At 38.6% G+C, this 18,398-nt stretch overlaps 1 protein-coding gene across 3 annotated transcripts in view; it reads right to left on the bottom strand.

Annotated features, from left to right (window-relative positions):
• NCOA6 (nuclear receptor coactivator 6) overlaps nt 1-18,398 on the bottom strand; it is a 67,397-nt gene that overhangs the window by 13,571 nt on the left and 35,428 nt on the right. For 2 of the 3 annotated variants that reach the window (XM_075072311.1, XM_032769651.2), the window contains 5 exons: nt 16,716-17,826; nt 11,493-11,614; nt 7,129-10,074; nt 4,196-4,264; nt 1,611-1,647 (listed from right to left, as the gene is read on the bottom strand). In XM_075072311.1, the coding sequence (XP_074928412.1) occupies nt 1,611-1,647; nt 4,196-4,264; nt 7,129-10,074; nt 11,493-11,614; nt 16,716-17,826 (4,285 nt within the window). The remainder of the gene's footprint in view (nt 1-1,610; nt 1,648-4,195; nt 4,265-7,128; nt 10,075-11,492; nt 11,615-16,715; nt 17,827-18,398) is intronic. The other variant, XM_032769652.2, reaches the window with a different exon arrangement.

The following is an 18,398-nucleotide window of genomic DNA, read 5'->3' as shown; positions in this document are numbered from 1 at the left end:
TGCCCTGGCTAACAGCTATTCTGTTGCATTTGGAAGAGCATGAAAAATATGATCAGTAGTCTTAGCATAACTATTTTCTCTCTGTCAAAAGTCTAGCAATATTTCTATCATTAGATACTCCTATAGTAAATTTCAGGTTCCCACTATTAAACAGTGTGGCCCAAAACATCAATAGACCAGTACTATCATGAAAATCATACTTCATCCTGACGTTTAACCATGTGAGTTACTGAATACATTAGCCAGCACCTGTCCATGTATGTTCTACAAGACTCTGCCAATATCAGTTTTCAGCAGAATAAATGATAGCAAATGATATACAAAGTTCTGGTTCAGGCTGACGTACAGAAGGGATTCGCTGGCCTGCATCTGAAGGAGGTCTCATGGCAACCTCCATGAGATGCTTCCTGAGGCGGAGAGCCCAACCCTTCTTGGGTATAGTTGAGGAAGGACTGATAGATACTGCACCTGGCCTTCTCCCAAGCAGAAGCGGCAGTGTTGATGTTTGTTACTGACCGAGAAAGAATGCGGGCAGGAGGCACAGATTTTAAAGGCTGCGGCACAGTACAGTATCCGTGTTTGGATATCGGTGGCAGGGAGAGCAGAGACAAAAAACAGGCCCCCAAACTAGCTATTCTACTCTAAAACGACTAGAAACTACCTAAAAACAATAAATAAATTTTATCAATACATTAATAAAAACTAACTATATACAAGTTACCGGGCACGGTGGCATGCACCTATAATCCCAGATACTTGGGAGGCTGGTGGATTGCTTGAACTCAGGGGTTCTGGGCTGCGATTCGTTATGCCGATCGGCCATCCAGTACCACTGGCAGCCTGGCCAGCGGGTGGCTGAGGGAATGGCTAGAACAACACAAATGACATGTTGTGATCGACGTGCCCTCTCTCTGTGAGGGCTGATGGACTGACCTGACAAGGTGACACACAAGTTTGTTTGAGGGCGTGCGTCACAAGCAAACGGACACCAATCATTCTGAACTGGACCATGCAGTGGTGAAAGGGGACTGGAGATGCGATCGGTTCACTCCGCCCTTTATCATCTTGGACAAAACTATGAGTCGAGCCAGGGTGCATGCGCAGACCAATGGACACTACTGCTTTTACATTCTCAGGATGCATGGTGCACATGCGTAAACCCTCAGTGAAATATAACAGGGACCATCACTTGAAGAGTTGATTAATAATGCTAAGGTATATAAACTACTTTCAAAATTGCCTCTGCAGATCCCCACTTTTGGGAAGTACACACCAACAATGCTGCTGATCTGGAATTTTTTGGAAAGCAGTGACCATTGGAACCATACAAGGATCCTCTCAGAGCAGAACCTACAGGTATATAAGGGAATGCTGTCCAGAAGTGTAGGGACACATTTGGGAGTCTTAATGCAATAGTATCCTACTTTAATAACACCTGGGCTAACCAGTCTCTTCAACAGAGAAAAAAGATGTGTGGCCAAGGAGAATAAAGACGTTGTGGCAATAAAGAATTTCTTGAAAGTTGTACGATAAAGGCAAAGTCAAAGAGAAACAGACACCTTCCAAAGAGAGCTACATTCATCCTGAATCTATAACGACTATCTACTTACCTTTGGCCAGCAACTATCGCAGCATTTGCTTCAAGTTCTGCAAGAGAAAAAGATATATTTCTAACCTGCTGCGGAAATATATACATGTTAAAAATCAGATATCTAGAAGATATGTGACTGCTACCTGTAAAACAGGCTTTGGGGGGAAACTATGAAATACACTGTAGGATCCTCTCACATCATTTCATGGTAATGTTAAAACACAGCAGAAATATACACAGGCACATCTATATTTTAAGAAACCTAGACTTCATTTTAAATATTCTCATTGTAACATACAGTATAATTTTTTTCTCATTAGTATAACTTGATCCCACTCTTTGCCTCAAAATAAACACAACCCTTCAGGCACCATTATTCATCTCAGATCACTTATCCTAAACTGGGTTGGTAAAATAACTTCCCTACTCTACAAGACAATTGTTACTCTCAAACTAAAACAACCCTATAGCTAGGAAATGCCATACTGGATCAGACCAGTGGTCCAGCTAGCCCAGTATCAGATCTCTGACAGTGGCCATCATCAACTACATCAGAGAAAGGTACAAGAAACCCCACAGAAGGAAACTGTAGAATAGCCTGCTCACAGGGAAAGGTTTCTCTTAACCTTCATTTGAGTTAGTCTTTGCCTTATGCCACGAGGCATGAAGGCTTATATCCCTTCCAAAAGGGTTTCTTTTTTAAATCTTGAAAGTATAAGTCAGGATATTCTTCATATAACTGTACAATCCTTTTTTGAGTCTTGCTAAGCTCCTGGCCTCAAAGATAGCTTATAGCTATGAGTTTCACAGTCTTGTTGTGTATTGTATGAAAAAGTATTTCCTTTTTTCAATTTTAAACTTGACATCTTTCAATTTTATTGAATGTCCCCTTGTTCTTACATTATGAGAAAGGATTACTAGAAGCTGCTGGTCTGCCTTCTTCATACCATTCATTAATTTTGTAAAACTTTTGCATGTGCTCCCCTTGTATATCTCCTCTCTGTGGTAACCAGTCCCATTTAATGAGATTTTTTCCGGATCTCTAATCTTCTTGTTGCCAGTCTCTGAATCCCCTCTTTTTTGGCTAAGTCTTCACTGAGACAGGGTGCCCAGATCTGAACACAGTATTCCAGACAAGGACATGCCACTGATTGATAGAATAGTGTTATAATTTAATATATTTTCAGTATTATTCTCCACTCCATCCTGAAATATCCTAAAAAAAATTTCACTTTTCTTAGCCACTGCTGCACAAAGCACTGACAAGCTTTTCCTTTAAGAATGCTTTAACAATGCCTGTTTACTTTTTAATTAAATGTAATTTTTCTACAGTGTGTTCCAAACATGACAGTTTGGAAAAGAATTTTTAAAAAACTCACTAAGAAATAAGGAGAGTTGGCTTATCAAACCATTGGATTTATATTCTTGTCTTACCCACAACAACAGAAAAGCAAAGCAGACTGAATATGCTAATCTAGAGCAAGAGACTGAATTCTGAAATTACTAGAAATTTTCCTTCCATGCAGAATTCTATCAGCAAGGATAATATTCCATAATAAAAATCAGAATAGCAGTTTCTTCGTGTGAACTTCCTGTGACACCCACATCCCCGTAGCTTGATGAGCAGAACATAACCCCAAAAGCATGCCCGCCTGTAATTGTTTTCTTTTATTTAAATGGATATTTCTGAACAAGTCAGTGCAAGTCTTTTCTTCAAGTCCCATTTCCAATCACACTAAGGCCTCAACCCTGCAAACACACACGCACTGAACTGTACACATATTAATGGTCCCATCAATGACAGTGGGGCTACTCATGTGTGTGTGTTTTTAGGATTAAGGCCTCAGCAAGATTTGTTTGGTTTTTTAAACAGAATTTAATATGTCTATTATCTTAGATGATAGCAAATAGCTCTTCCCAAAGGCAGCAAGAAAAATGGATCAGTGCAAACACTGCTACAGGTTCACTAAAAAAAAAAAAACTAGTAGAAAAGAAAATTAGATTTTAGGGCTAGAATTTCAAAAGGGATCAAGTACCCAGCAGCACATATTTAGGCCTCTAATGATGTAGACAGTTTTTCAAGAGCACTCAGAGTTTCCCATTTAGGCACCTAAATGGATTTCAAAGGTCTTCAGCACCCAGAAGCTCCCATTTAACACCTCTGAAAATCATCTAGGTATCTAAATGGGAGAACTGAGTTCTTTGGAAAATCCAGCCCTTAAAGTTGATGGCTGAGACTTTCCAAGCTGTCCTGGGAGAGTTAAATATACCACCATTAAAATAAATGGAAAATGTGTCTAAATCCCCATCACTACTTTGAAAATTTCAACCTACTTTTCAAAAAACAATATAGTCTGTTCACATAAATTAAAATTAAGGCATGCAGGGCAAAATGCTTAAACGACAGGTGCCACCCAAGCTGTCATGCTGATCATTCCCATAAATTTATGAAATGACTGTTTCAATGAATAACAGTATCAAAATTGTTTCAGTAAGGACAGTGTGTACAATCAACAAAAGGCAACTGCTTCCCCGAAACGTAAAATAATGCAAAGTTGCATATATAACGCATAGGTGTATGCTGATTTCCACAGTAAAAATTACCTGTTCTTTGAACAGCACTTTCTGGTGTTGCAACTGGAGTTTCCTTCTGGGTTAAATGTTGTGAAGATGCTAAGATAAAAGGGAGGGAAAAGTCAGCACTGATTCACTTTTCTTTCAAAAGCAATTACAGGATTTTTTGCCTTGCATGATCAGTCCAGCCTACACAGCAATATGGTAACCTAAGACTGATTGCATCTAAGACTTTTCTTTTTGGGGGAGGGAAGTGGAGGGGGGAGGGCGGTGGTAGGAAAACCAAGGAGGAAAAAAAAATTCTGCTTTTTTTTTTTGCATTAAAAAAATTGGATTTCTCCAATCCATATACAGTTTGGTTGGTTGAAGAACTGGTGCAATTAGATATCACAGGAGATAAAGGACTGAAAAATTTAAGGGATTTTCATTTCGTTTTTTGTTTTTTTTTAATTCTGGTCTTTCTTTGGTTTTAAAATGATATGACTCCAATGCCTAATGAACATTTGGGAGAAAGGATGTCCATTAATGTTAAACACTCTTACCCTTTCAACTAATTTGCAAGAGTTCAAAATACATTACAGAGATTCTCAAGAAGATCTCCAGAAAAACCAACGAAGACCTGACTTAATATTCTTTACACTTTTAAGTTAAAAATAAGCAGGGGAAAACAGCCTTGTTAGAAAAAAAGGATGCTAAATTCAAAAAGAAAATAAACCCCAAACTGTTTAGGTCTGACTTAAACAACTGACTATATAACTTTACAGCCATAAAATTATAAATACATTTTGAGATAAAACTGAAAACTCAGTTCTTCCTTTAACTGCATGGCAAGTCTAACTGAAATTTGGTGATCTTCCTTCAGTGGCTGATCCCACTGCCAAAATCTAGAGCAGCATAGAATATGCAACTATCTACCTCTGCTTTACAAGCTGGTGAACTCAAGCTGCACAATAAAGATAATCTTGAACGCTGCTTCTTTGCATATAAAAAGGCTTTTGCTTTCACCTTTAAAATATCATCACCTCTGGTGTGGAACTGCTGCAGCAATCATCAGCCCTTTTAGTATTTCAAAGTTAAATGTTATCACACTATGTTATGGCTTTGTAACTACTGCCTATGTTACATAACAAGCTGGGCTGGAAAAGGTTACATGGCCTTCAGAATGTTAAAAAAAAAAAATGGTGTTTGGGGCTGGGGGGGAGAGGACGGGGGTTCCTGTTACTTTTCAGTGAGACATGGAGTTTTCAGGTGTGGAACTGCAGCTTGCTGCAAACATTAGAACAACTATCTATTTTGTACTCTTGAAATAAAACCTACATAATTCCAGGTGTTATATTCCCACGAACTAACTCTACCATATTATATTTTATGCTTCCAATGAAAGCTCCTCTCTCTGTAACTAGATTACACGTCTGTTCCCATTACTCTTCTCGGTATTTATTTCACATACTGAATAAAAGGAGCAGCAGCAAAGTCACTTGGAAAGTAACATAACATTGTTTGACATCAATGTTTTAGAGGAAGATGGTCATGACTAATTTTTGTTAACAGCTTTTCCCCCCCACTGTGGAATAATGTTAAGATATCTAATTATCTGATAAAGCTATTAATAATACTTCAGGTGAAATTGTGGCTCCATTCACATCTATGGAAAAATTCCCAGTCAATGGTGTCAGTATTTCAATTCTGGTGTCCAAATTTCATGATATACAGCACTAATGGGAAATGCTTCCAAGAATTTACTTCGGAAGCTATTTTATTTCCATTCTATTTTCAGGGGGACTATAAAAATGGCAGCAAAAATTAACTGAGTCATCTTAAAACCTGTTCAGTTGCTTGAATAGTAATAGTGACCGAAAAACCTAGGTTAGACATCAAGATACTTTTTGTACTCACATGACATTTACTCATAATTACATCTCGCTGTTTTGTGTCTCTGAAATGTGGATATTTAAACTCACTCTTTTTAAGTGAAAAAAGAGAATATTAAAAAAGTTGCTGCACATTGATGGTAATTAATAGTTTCCAGAAAGGGTTAACATTTTTAGAATGAGGATCTTGTGCTCAGGCTCACTGTTAAGTCTCCTTACCCACATTTAATTCTTTGAGACAAAAGTTTTACTTCATATACTAATTTGAAAGAAAAATGACTCTAAACATAATACAAAAACGAACTTGCATTCTCTGGCAAGAATATTTCCAATCCATACAGAATTTTCCTGGTTGGAGAATTGGTGAAATTAGAGGTCACAAGAGATTGAACAACAGAAATTGTACGTACACCTTTTATCATCTTTACAAGTGTTCAAACACAATTTTGCTCCCTACTTTTGATCTTTTAAGTGAAATTACTCATGCATTATAACATCAGAGCATACCGCACTTGAAATCTCATGCTAAGTATTTTGCTTCATAACAGGATTATGGGGAAGAAATGGTTTTGAGCAAGTAAACTTGTATTTTGAACACAAATAGATCTTTCAGATCTACTGCAGGTGGCAAAAAATATGAATTTCACATAATAAAATTATTTAAAAATTGGGAATATTTTTACAAGCTCAGCAAATAGAAAAAAATTATGCAGCCTCTTAATATACTCAAAGACTCTCATAAAACTGAACTGAAATTACAATTTTTATGAAGACGCTTTTTCTTTCTGTTCTAAGAGCTGACCGACAGCAATTCTCTTATGTAAGAATTGAGTTAAATGTGGGAACGAGAAACACTTTTTAAAATAAAAATAAGCTATTTTCAGTGTAATGTTACAAGCACAGTTATACCATTCAGATGCTATAAAAACAATGCTCTAGGAGCAGCAACTGAGTTATATTACCCTCTGTTGAACTGTCTGGGTTTTATGCTAATTGCAAATGCAGATTCCTAAAGCTCCACACATCAGCTGAATTTCTGGCTCATAATTTTAAGAGGTGGTGGGAGAATAACAGTGCACACAGAGTACGTACCTATATTCTGTGGCAATTCCTGATGTGCTCCTCCTTTTTCCTCCACTAAGCCAATCCCAATTTGCTCATCTGGTAAACCACCACGGTTACTATTAGTGCTTGGAGCGGTGGGTGCAAGCTCTGAGATTATAGGAGTGGTTACTACCGACAGTACGTTCGTGGGAGGAGTGTTGCTTGATAAGTTTGGAGATACAGAAGCAGAAACAGTAGCAGCCGTGCTAACACTCAAATTCCCAGGCCCAGAAGTGCTCTGTCTTAGAAGACTGAGTGCTGGAGGTGTCACAGTTCTATTGTCTAGCTCTACAGGTAATTGCTCTGTTCCCAGACTATTAGGGACTGATATTTCTAGCCCCTGGCCTTCAACTTCTCCATCCAAAGAATGCTGTTCCTCCCCTTTTTCAAGGGAGCCTGTAACTTTTTTACATGCTTTGGTCAGTAAAAATTGACCAATCTTGTCCACTTTTCCCTTTCCCTTACCGGATGAAACTGGACTTCGCCTGTTTCCAGAAGATCCCGGACTACTTGTTAGAAGAGATGTAACCACAGCTCCAGACTGTGTCGCTGTTACAGAGCACTGATCAGCTGATACACTAGCTTGAGAACTGGACTCATCTGGGTTAAAATCTTTGACTTGTTGAACATGGGGCTGTGGAAGAACATTTGAAGATGCCATAGATGGGGGAGAAGGAAGTTGAATAGGAGCTGCCAGTGGATTAAGAACCAGTGACCTGCTTGTTGGTATACTAGGGACAGGACTGTTAGGAGGAGCAGGCCCTGATGAAAACTTTATGTTCTGTGGTATGTGCAGAGGACCAACAACTGCAACTGACTGAGGCATTAAATTAGAGTTAGAGGTCAATGGTGCAGTTGGAATTGTACTTGGCTGTGATCCTTTCATGACCTGAATGATTGAAGATGAGTTTATAAAAACTGGTGTAATGAACTGAGGCCGGGAATTAGACTGAACTGCTGATTGTCCCTCAGAAACCATAACTTTGTTACCTACATTGGGCATTGTGACGACAGTAGAGACTAATGTAGGCTGTAAATGAGATGGTAATGGTGTTGATGTGTTAGCAGAAGATGTAATGGGGTTTGAAGTTACAAAAACTGTTATCTGATTGGGTGGTAAAGAAGTGGAAATGGAGGAGGAGCTAACAGGTCTTTGTATTACTGGAGGGACATTCTGTGTAACATTTAAATTCATCTCTCCTAGTTCTTGGTGCACTTGAGTTGAACAGGCTTCATTATTTTGAGGCATTCTTAAGGAACTAGAAGGTTCTTTGCTTGAAGAGGAATCTTGTAGTGGAGGAACAACAGCTATCTTCTTTAGCTCCTCGCCAGGGGTTACCATTGATGGTAATTCAAGACCGGTGAGCCCAGGAGGTTTAATGGTTACATTGGGAGCTCCAGAATTATCAAGAAGTTGACTTAAGGAAGTTGGTGCCTCTCTCATAGTCTTATTTTCCTCCAAGCTGGGAAGCTTGTTGGTATCTAAAGATGGCTCATCTTTTTTTGGTTGTTCTTCAGGTACCAACATTTTGATTTCTTGGCTGGGAAGGCCTTTTAGTTCAATATTAGGCTGGTCTTTGTTACCCTGGACAACCTGTGTACTTTGGGATTCATTGTCTGGAGAAACATTAAGGCTCTCTTTGCTATCTTCAGGAATGCCAGTCATAACAGATACAGAAATTGCTGGATTCTGAGTATTCAGCATGTTGTTATTTGGAAAACTTGTTGTCACAGGTGTTGACAAAGAAGTTGGACCAGCTACCATATTTCTTTGTAATTCCATGTTTTGCAAAAGTGATGGGTTCTGCGGAGTCGGCAATGCTAATTTAGCTGCTTTTGAATTTTGTCTGCCAGGACTTGGTGTGGTTTTCCTACTAGATCCAGGACTGGACCTTCTGCTATTGCTTGGACTTGCTCGCTTTGTTCCTCCAGTGTTGGCTTGCTTTCCTGAATTGACAACAACAGTATCCAGCTTGTGAGACTGTGGAGCAGTAAAACCAGACTGATTGTTAATTGAGAGATTTGATGGGGCTTGTCCAATGGCCTTCAAAGTAGTTGGATTAAGACCCTGTTGATCAAATCCTCTGTTAAGATTAGGCCTTGGAGGCAAAGGAATATTAATTTGGGGAGGAAAGAGACCCGCAATAGAAGCATTAAGTCTCTCTGGAGATAAGCTTATTTCTGAAGGTTCTGTGCTAGGTGGACGATTATTAGGAGTCTGAGGATAGTATGGTCTTGGGCTTGCTCTGTTTGGGGTTTTAGGCCTTGAAGTTTGAGATGGGGTGGCAACATTTGGGAAATGGTGTGTATGAGAGCCAGGTAAAGAATTAGACTGCTGTTGAGGACTTGCACCTTGGGAAGTTGAAAGTGGAGCAGGTCCAGGTTTTGGCCCCGTCATCATTAACTGAGTTTGTGAAACTACTAAATGAGAGGTCATATTATTTTGAGCCCCTGATGCCGGTGGCCCGTCAGCTCCATTTCCTTCTGGGACAGAGGGTACTGATGAAACTTCTCCCAGTGGTGAACTGGAAGGATTCTGTACATTATCTTGGTAAACCATCTTTCTTGCACTATTCCCCAGAGGAGGATTGCTTGGCAAAGAAATTCTTTGCTTATCAGGAGATGGAGGTACTGATCCAGGACCTTGTAAACTAACCATTACTGACATGTTACCACTCTGCTGCATTGGCATTCTTTGAGTTTCTGGATTTAAAGGGCCCCTAGGTGGATGAACACCATGTGGCACAGGAAGCCTGACTGATTTAGGATCCTGTTGCATCATAAGCATCATCATCATTTGTTGCTGTTGCTGCTGAGTCTGTGGCTGTGCCTGGGGTGTTGGTGGTGGTGGTGGCTGCTGCTGCTGTGCATGTTGCATAAGTTGAGGTGGCATCTGCTGAAGAGGCCTTTGTTCAACTGGCTGAGACGGATAACCTAAAAACAGACACAAAAAAACCCTATAAGTTATTCATTCTTAGAAACGTCAGAAAAAACGGTATTTGTGTGACCAGCTCCAACAGATAAATAATGTTTCTTCTGTATCAGTGTAACATGACAGTGTTTTCTTTAACTAATATCTACAAGTTTATACTCACTCCTGGGTTACCACCCCCCAGGCAAGAACCATTTTACTGAGGGAAAAGATTTAGCACAAACAAACAAAAAACCCACATGTGCCTTGAAGGGGCTTATATATAATGCTTCATTTAACATACCGCTGACTTCTAGGACCTTGAATTGCAGGAGGCATGTAATTTTATTACAGAAATCAGTGGCTACCATTCTGGGTCTACTTCATCTGAAGAACAAGTCTCTGCAGTGGTTTTTATGGCTACGTTTTCACTGACAAGGGCAGAGCTGAACATAGCCTATATTTACATATGTCTTTGAAATGGGAAAAAAATTAATAGCAACTGTGGGACTCTAAAGACCAAACTCGTGACTGAAATTTGACAGGTTCAGGGGTACATTGCAAAACCCCACACCATATCACATAGCCAAACAGCAAAAATGGTGTGCTGGTCCTAATGGCCATTATGGTTTAACATCTGAAATATCCTCTAGCTGCGGTCTCTATTCTGTATAAGCAGAGAGGATAAATCTAATTAGGTCTTTTACTTGTACTCCTAGTTTCTCCATGACATTATTTAAGAAATACATAACATATCAATTTGATGTACTTTGGGCCCAAATGTTAACAATCAGATCTTTTCTAAAAAAAAAAAAAAGACAGTGAGCAAGTATGTCTCCATCAATATCATCTTTCAAAAATAAGCAATAAAATCGACAAAAACTTCTAACTTTTAGGTAAAGAAATCAGTCTTTAAAGACAAATGTTATCTCTGACTCTATGCCCTGTAAGACCAATAAGCCAAAGACTTAAAAATACAAGCACCAAGAAAAAAAAAAACAGGTAAAATAATAAAAGCAAGTCCAAAATGGATTTCCAAATCAAATACAAATCTCTAAGTTTCACTGACAGAAACATGAAAGCAAAGTGAATATTGGCCAAACAATTATAGTAAATTTCACAGGTTAAAACGTTATCCCTGTATTATCCTATTGAATTCAATAGGATACTTCCAGGTATAATGCAGAGCAGAATTTGGCAATTACCAATTATACCAATTTATTTAAAGCTTTAAGCTGTATTTGAACAAATAAGTGTTCAAATACAGCTTAAAGCTTTAAATAAAACAAAACATTTAGACAACAAGCACCAATTATTTGCTAATGCCTGATGTCTGTTAAGAAACAATATATATCCCCACATATAATATTCCCATAGTCAAAAAGAGACTGTCTATCATACTTGTTTACTACATTATATAATCATGTTAAGAACTTATCACCTGGTGGTCTGTTTGTGAAATCTGAAAGTTTGGGGCCAGTGTTGTCTAAATTTATTCCTTGCTCTCCAGGCAATGGTGGCTGATCAGTCTCCTCCAGGCCAGCTGGACGTGTTTCTGAAGAACTTACACAGAAATAATAGTAATTAATGAACATACAGCAGTTCCAGAGCCAGTGCCAAATTTTGTTCTAAATTTTCCTGAATTATTTAAGATTGAAAAATAAATAATCCTTAGCATTTATGTAGTACTTTTCATTCATAGATCTTGAAGTGCTTTACTCAAGTGGGTAGGCATTCCCATTTCACAGATAGGTAGACAGACACACACAGGTTAAATGACATGCCCAAGATCACACACAGAAACAGGGGTAGAGGAAAACAGAACCCATGTCCCCAGATTGCTTGAACAGTTCTCTAACAACACAGTGACAGCTATAGTGTAACTATGGTTGTTAGAGGAGTTTAATTTCCCATATTATACTCATAACAGACTAGTTCCATATCTCACAGTCCTCTATCAAGATTCCAGAAAAAATTAGTTGAGATACTAGACTTCAGAGGCTATTTATCCAGAATGCAGAGATCTGTGAATAGTGGATACAGAGGCTCTGCAACTTAGTCACCAGGAACTCAGTTATACATGTTTAAACTCTGCAGAAGCAGTACCAAAATACTCAGTTTGGCCATTGTATCTATTCTTTTCACAGACATTGAAAATAGCCTTTTCCTAATACAGAAAACAGTCAATTCTGTGGACATCAAACATACCCAGAGGGTGTTCACTGTCATTACCACCTATCTGTGAGAAAGCTAGGGCAGAGATGGTGACTGAAGCTTGACAGCTACGCATATACATCTAAGAATAGGAGAACCTTAATTACATGAAAGCTCCAAGTTAAAATTAAAGTGAGATCACTTCAGCAAAACAGGGGAGATGGTACAGTGGTGAAGAGGTTCCCTGCCCTCCCCCTACTCCTCTAATAATCTGAACTGGAAGTGAATGTCAGTGGAATCCATTCCCTTCCTCAGCAACTAACCCTAGTGCCAGGGAGAAATGTAGGGAGCTTGCAAGGTAGAGACTGCGATGCTAGCAATTAGAGCTAGTATAATGGTATATAATGCAATGTACCATTTGTTAAATTGGTTATTTTGCTATTCATAATTTTGGCAGGCATAAACACTCTCATAAATGTCTACACTTAGGTAGCTAACCAGAAATGTTAAGTTTTTGAATTATAGTAGGTAAGAAAAGCAACATGGCATCTTTATGCAAGAAAGAGCCTTAAACCCAAACAAATAACCCTATTTGTAAGTCAGTTCCTAAAGATTATCAGATAAATGCTGATCTACAAAGTATGTTGTGGAGAGCTTTACAAACACACAGCTAAGATTTTCGTTTGCTCTATGTATAGCAATGACTAACAACTTATTTCAACCTCAAATAAAGTATATGGCTGAAGTTCACTATGCACACTAAGACCATGTGTGCATTATGGGAACTTCAGTGCCACAGCTACGACACCAAAGGTATGCTGACGTAACCCTGTAGTGTAGACACAGCCTACAGTGACAGAAGGGGTTTTTGGTCACTGTAGGAACACCACCACCCTGAGCGAGAGTAGCTAGGTTGACAGAAGCCTTATTCTGTCAATCTATCTGCATCTACTCCAGCGGCTTGGTCAGCAAAGTTACAGCGCTTAGGGGAGTGGATTTGGCACATCCCAGTGCTCTGTAGCTATGTTGACCTAAATTTTAAGTGTAGATTAGGCCAAAGAAACAAATGATTACCACCCACGTCAGTACTTCTGTGTGTAACTAGAGAGGCAGAATGAAATATTGGGTATTTGAATCTCACCCATACTCATTTGGATTTAAAAACAACCAGTAACAGATTATGACAAATCCAAAAATCCGAACCTAATGTTTCTGAATATGCAAACTCTTCACTACAGAGCTTCAGCTCAAACACCACCTTTAATTTCAAAAATCCTATTTTGAGAAACAAAAGGCAGGGAGTACTCCTGCATAAGGAGAAATAATATAATAAATAATAATAAAATCCAGCTGTTATCCAGTGCTTTTCATCAGCAGAGCTCAAAGCACTTGATATTTTTAGCTCTTTCATAATTACCCCAATTTTATAAAGGGGAAAATAGACAGAGAGGTGAAGTGACTTGACCATGATCACTCAGCAGGCCAGTGGCAGAGCTTGGAACAGATCCCCGATCTCCCAAGCCCAGTCCTCTATCCACTAGACCACACTGCCCCACTCTCACTTTGGCTCAGTAGGCACTACTGAAATATACATACAGCAATTAAAAAAAAGTTGAATTAAGACATGCAAAAGTAAGATCAGAGGACAGACACAGGCAGCAACAGCCCCTAGGCATCCAGCATATACATGGCTCTAAAGTGACCCACCCTTTTGTAGGAGAGCTCACATTTGCAGCATTCAGTTGTGGTAAAAATCTTTGGTTATCCATGCATTCTGGGAAGCCATGACCTCCCCACACCCACCACCTTGAGTGTAACCAGGAATGTTCCCTTCCACCTTCCAGTTAAAAGCACTCTGACCCTTTATCAAATGACAAAATCCTCCTAAATGCCCTTCTGCCGAGCAGTGCTGATCACTCCATTACCTCATAGCTGCTAAATCCTTCTCACCAGCGTATACTATATTATTGCAGGTGTTATCTCCACAAAACTTGACAACCAAGTTCTACAAATCTTAGGACAAGCCTTGAGTGCAGATTTATATACTGCATTATTGTTTACATCCTGTTGGTGCCTCTGATGTGCACCATCCCTACACAGGGGAACATACACGGAGCTGTAAGGCAAATGTCTAATTAAACTTATATTTAGTAACACTAAGCCTGTTTAAAAAGTTTGCACTAATGAGCAAAATTTCTCATAGCTGAGCTATGTAGTCATCCTATGAAGTGGTCCTTTTTTCCTCCCACTACTCCCTGACATCCTCCTACAATGACCTCTTAAGGTTGCAAGTCAAATATTTCTGTTAGAATAAATCTTCATTCAAGTGCTCTGCTCACTCATGAACTTATCTTCAAAACTGCATGTTGGATAAACTATTTTCATACTCTAGTATGGTTTCAGTTCACATACCAATAACTATTATAACTTTTGGCCACCGAATTAATACAAGTGCAATTTCCAAAAGAAAAAGGAGACATGAAAACCTTTTTAAGGACCATCTTTTTATTCTGTGTCTGTATAGCATCTGGGACCATAGGGTCCTTTAAATTTTAAAATATTAAAAATAAATCAAAATTAAATTAAATTAATATTAATGTCCTGGTACATGAGGAAGTTCCTTAGGTGCAATGGTAACTTTATATATATACATATATAAAAATAAAAGAGTGCAGATCACACTAGTACTGTTTTTAGTCAAAGTTCACTGCTCTAAATTCTTCCCTATGGCTTGAATGGAAACTGCTCTGCAGCTCTTAAAGAAAAACTTTCTGCAAAGAAATCCTTCTTATTCTTGATGCATAAGGAGTTAATATAAGCCAAGTAAGTTAAGAGTAAAAAATTTTAGGCAATCACTGAAAGGACTGATTTCAAGACAAACAAAGATAAAGCTTCTCTAAGTAGCTTCAAGTAGCTAGATGGAAAGGAAGGGCAGAAAGACGGAACAAACTTGTTTTAGCTATCAGAGTCAGACTATGCTGAATGACAGCAAGGCAAAAGTTTGGAATAAAAAAGAAGTACAGCAACATCCTAATATAGCCATACTCTTACAATACTACTGACTGCTCAATACTAAGCTGAACAAAATTTAGAATCAAAATTCTATGCTGTATAAAGGTTATGGAACTGTACTTTGTACAAGCCAAGCAATGCTATCAAAGCACTACTGCAAAAAAAATACAGTACAGTAGTAAAACATATCTAAAGCTAGTAATAATCATTGCCACTGGTTAATACAAACAAGGTGCAAGTAGAATTTTTCATCCCTATTTAGAAGGCTATCAAGAGAACAAATAGCTTTATGTGACATTGTAATTCTAGAGGACAGCTTTACAAATCCATATATTGATGTCTTCTAGGCTCATAATGAAGCCCAGTGACCAGCAAGGTGGCAATTGATGAAAACAAAATATTAATACTGGCTTTCTTTAAAGTAATGTTATTAACAACTTTACTTTTCAGAAAACATGTCACTTTTTTGTTCTCTTCTGAATTATTATTTTGTTGTTGGTGTGGGAAACAAGACAGGCAATTAAAGCTTCTGTTATTTTAAATTGCCGTATAGTGCTACTGGGTGCTGTTAAACAGCTGCTGTATTTTATCTCAGTGGTGGCTGAAGTGATACCAACAAATTCCTCTCCTATAGCGAGTAATAATTAACTACTGTTTGTAAAACACTTGGAAATCTTTGGACGCCAGATGCTGGATAAAAGCGAAACATTCTGAAAAAAGGGAAAACAATTATTTGCAACAAATAAATTGGATCCTTTTCAAGAATGTCATTATATTAACTGAAAGTGTGATTCTTTCTACAGAATGTGGAAAGATTCAGACATTTCAGAAGATTGTGAGAATGCTCTTTGATACTGGGATACGATACTATACTTGGTGCATTTAATTCCACTATAAGCTGCTTTTGTTGCAACACTTCAGTTGCTTTTGGTTCTTGAGGATTAGTGTTTTGAAGAGTTCACCAGGAGTTTGAGACACTGTACGAACATACATACACAAAATACATTAAAAAGATACATTGCAAGGTCAGCAATTAAGAAATGCCAAAATAAAGGTTGCTTCTGCAGCCTTGATTTGTCCCCCTTGTGCATATGTATTATGACGCAGCCTTAAATTACACAGTCATATAATATCCTTTCCACAGAATCCCTGCCTCATTCATTGCACATGATGAACCTATTCTGGGGATAAATTAGGGTTGTGTAGTGAAAGAGTGTTGTCTGTAGGACCCTGCTTCATTTGTTAATGAAGTTGGAAAGCATGTAGTTAATGAACCAGGGAACTGTAGGAAAAGAAAGGATGGGCTCATGGGTAAGGCAGTTAAATTTTTGTAGTTTAATTCCCTACCCTTCCACGCCGAATGAGGCAGGGCTGCAATGGCAGAACTACCATTGCTTTATCATTTAATCTTTCTTCAAAAATACTTTTGCTGCAACATGCAAAATTCTGGGCTACACACACGTTCTCTTGTTTTCAGCAAGACAAATGTTAAACTTACTTAGTTTGTTCTACTTGCTGATTATTTTTCTTCTTTCTTGGAGGCTTTTTCTTTTTGGGTTTATTGGCATTCTGATTGTTCTGTTTGTTGTTCACACCAAAATGTCCTGCAGATATATCACTCTGTAGCAAGTTTACCAACAGTGGACTTGTAAGAGTGACATCTTTATTGACTGGAAAACCAGGATTTTGTCCACAAGAAATCTGATTCCCATTTGGTGGTCCACTAAAAGAGGCATTAAAAGGTAACCCATGTCCAATAAAATGACTTCCCGAATTATTGTTGTTTCCTTGCATTGACTGCAAGTGGGAAGGCACCATATTTGGCTGCTGGATGGGAACTTCAGGTAACATCTGTGTCAAGTTTACATCACTGTTTGTTGTAGTAGCAGAGTCCCCATGCTGCTGAGACATGTGGGGGCCAGGTACTGTGGGTCTTAAAACCTGTCCTTGAATTCCCATAACCTGAGAAGGATTGCCATTTACAGGGCCTTGCTGTGCCATAGTGAACTGCACCATGTTTCCTTGCATATTTGGGGTTGGTCCTCGCATTATTTGAGCTGGCCCCGTCACAACATTAGATTGGTTTTGATTATTAAATGGTTGTTTATTGCCTTGCATCTGATTGGTCATCATCTGTTCCATCACTGAGTTTTGCTGCAGCAAGACCGGGCCTTGAGGTCCCATCATTTGATTATGTGTAGCCATCATCTGGTGGCCCTGCTGGGGAATCATTTGCTTGGGTGGAGTCATCCTTTGTGGTGAAGGACCAAGATTTTGGTTTTGGGGTGTTACCATCATTTGGCCTTGCGGCATAAGCTGGGCTCGAGAAAGTATCATCTGGTTTTGAGGGTTTAGAGATCCTTGACCCTGAATGTTCACCATTTGTGCTTGGGAGGATACAATTTGCTGATGCATTCCCATAAGCTGAGACTGTGGTCCTTGCTGAGGCTGTCCCTGCATGTTGCCCATATTAACTTGTGAAACTCCACTAGCACCAGCCTGCTGGTTGTTTATATTTCCATGAAGTCCCATTAAACTGGTCTGCATCATATTTGGTGGGCCATGTGGTACCTGCATCTGATTTTGAGGAGGGCCAGATCCTTGACCGCCTTGCAAAATATGAAAATTTAAAATTAAACATTAAAAATTGCACTGGCATTAGACAAACAAATAACTTAGTTAAAAGAAAAACCCACCAGTTTAGTTACTTTATCATTTATTTTATTTTACCAGTGATTTAAAATATTTGTCAACACATTCACAAATTTCTGCCACAACATTTGACACTATAGCAGATACTTGTATGGAAGTGAAAAGGGGTAGGACTTAATCCAATCCAATAAAAGTGTGTTTGTTCCTACATAAACAAGCTTCAAATCTTGAAGCTATATAACAAAGACAGCAACATATGGGGAATACTGACAAGATGACGTTATCAGAGCTTGCAGAACTGAGAAGAGAAGTTGCCCTAGAGGACTATATTTGGCAAGTGACTGAAGCATTAAAAAGGAAATTTCTTGTAATCAAAAGAGACAAAAATGTGACTGTCTCTAAACAGGAGTAGCTTTAAAAGTTTATTGGAAGATTAAAAAGTTTTACTAGAGACTATGTGGGATTATATTTCTTCTAAGACAAAGATACTACATATTGTTTTAAACTTGACCCAAGACTCTTCTTGTGG

Source organism: Chelonoidis abingdonii, chromosome 14 (assembly GCF_003597395.2).
Source record: "Chelonoidis abingdonii isolate Lonesome George chromosome 14, CheloAbing_2.0, whole genome shotgun sequence".
NCBI lineage: Eukaryota > Metazoa > Chordata > Testudines > Testudinidae > Chelonoidis > Chelonoidis abingdonii.
Note: the sequence above shows the minus strand (reverse complement) of the source record. Positions and strands in the feature narration are given on the sequence as shown.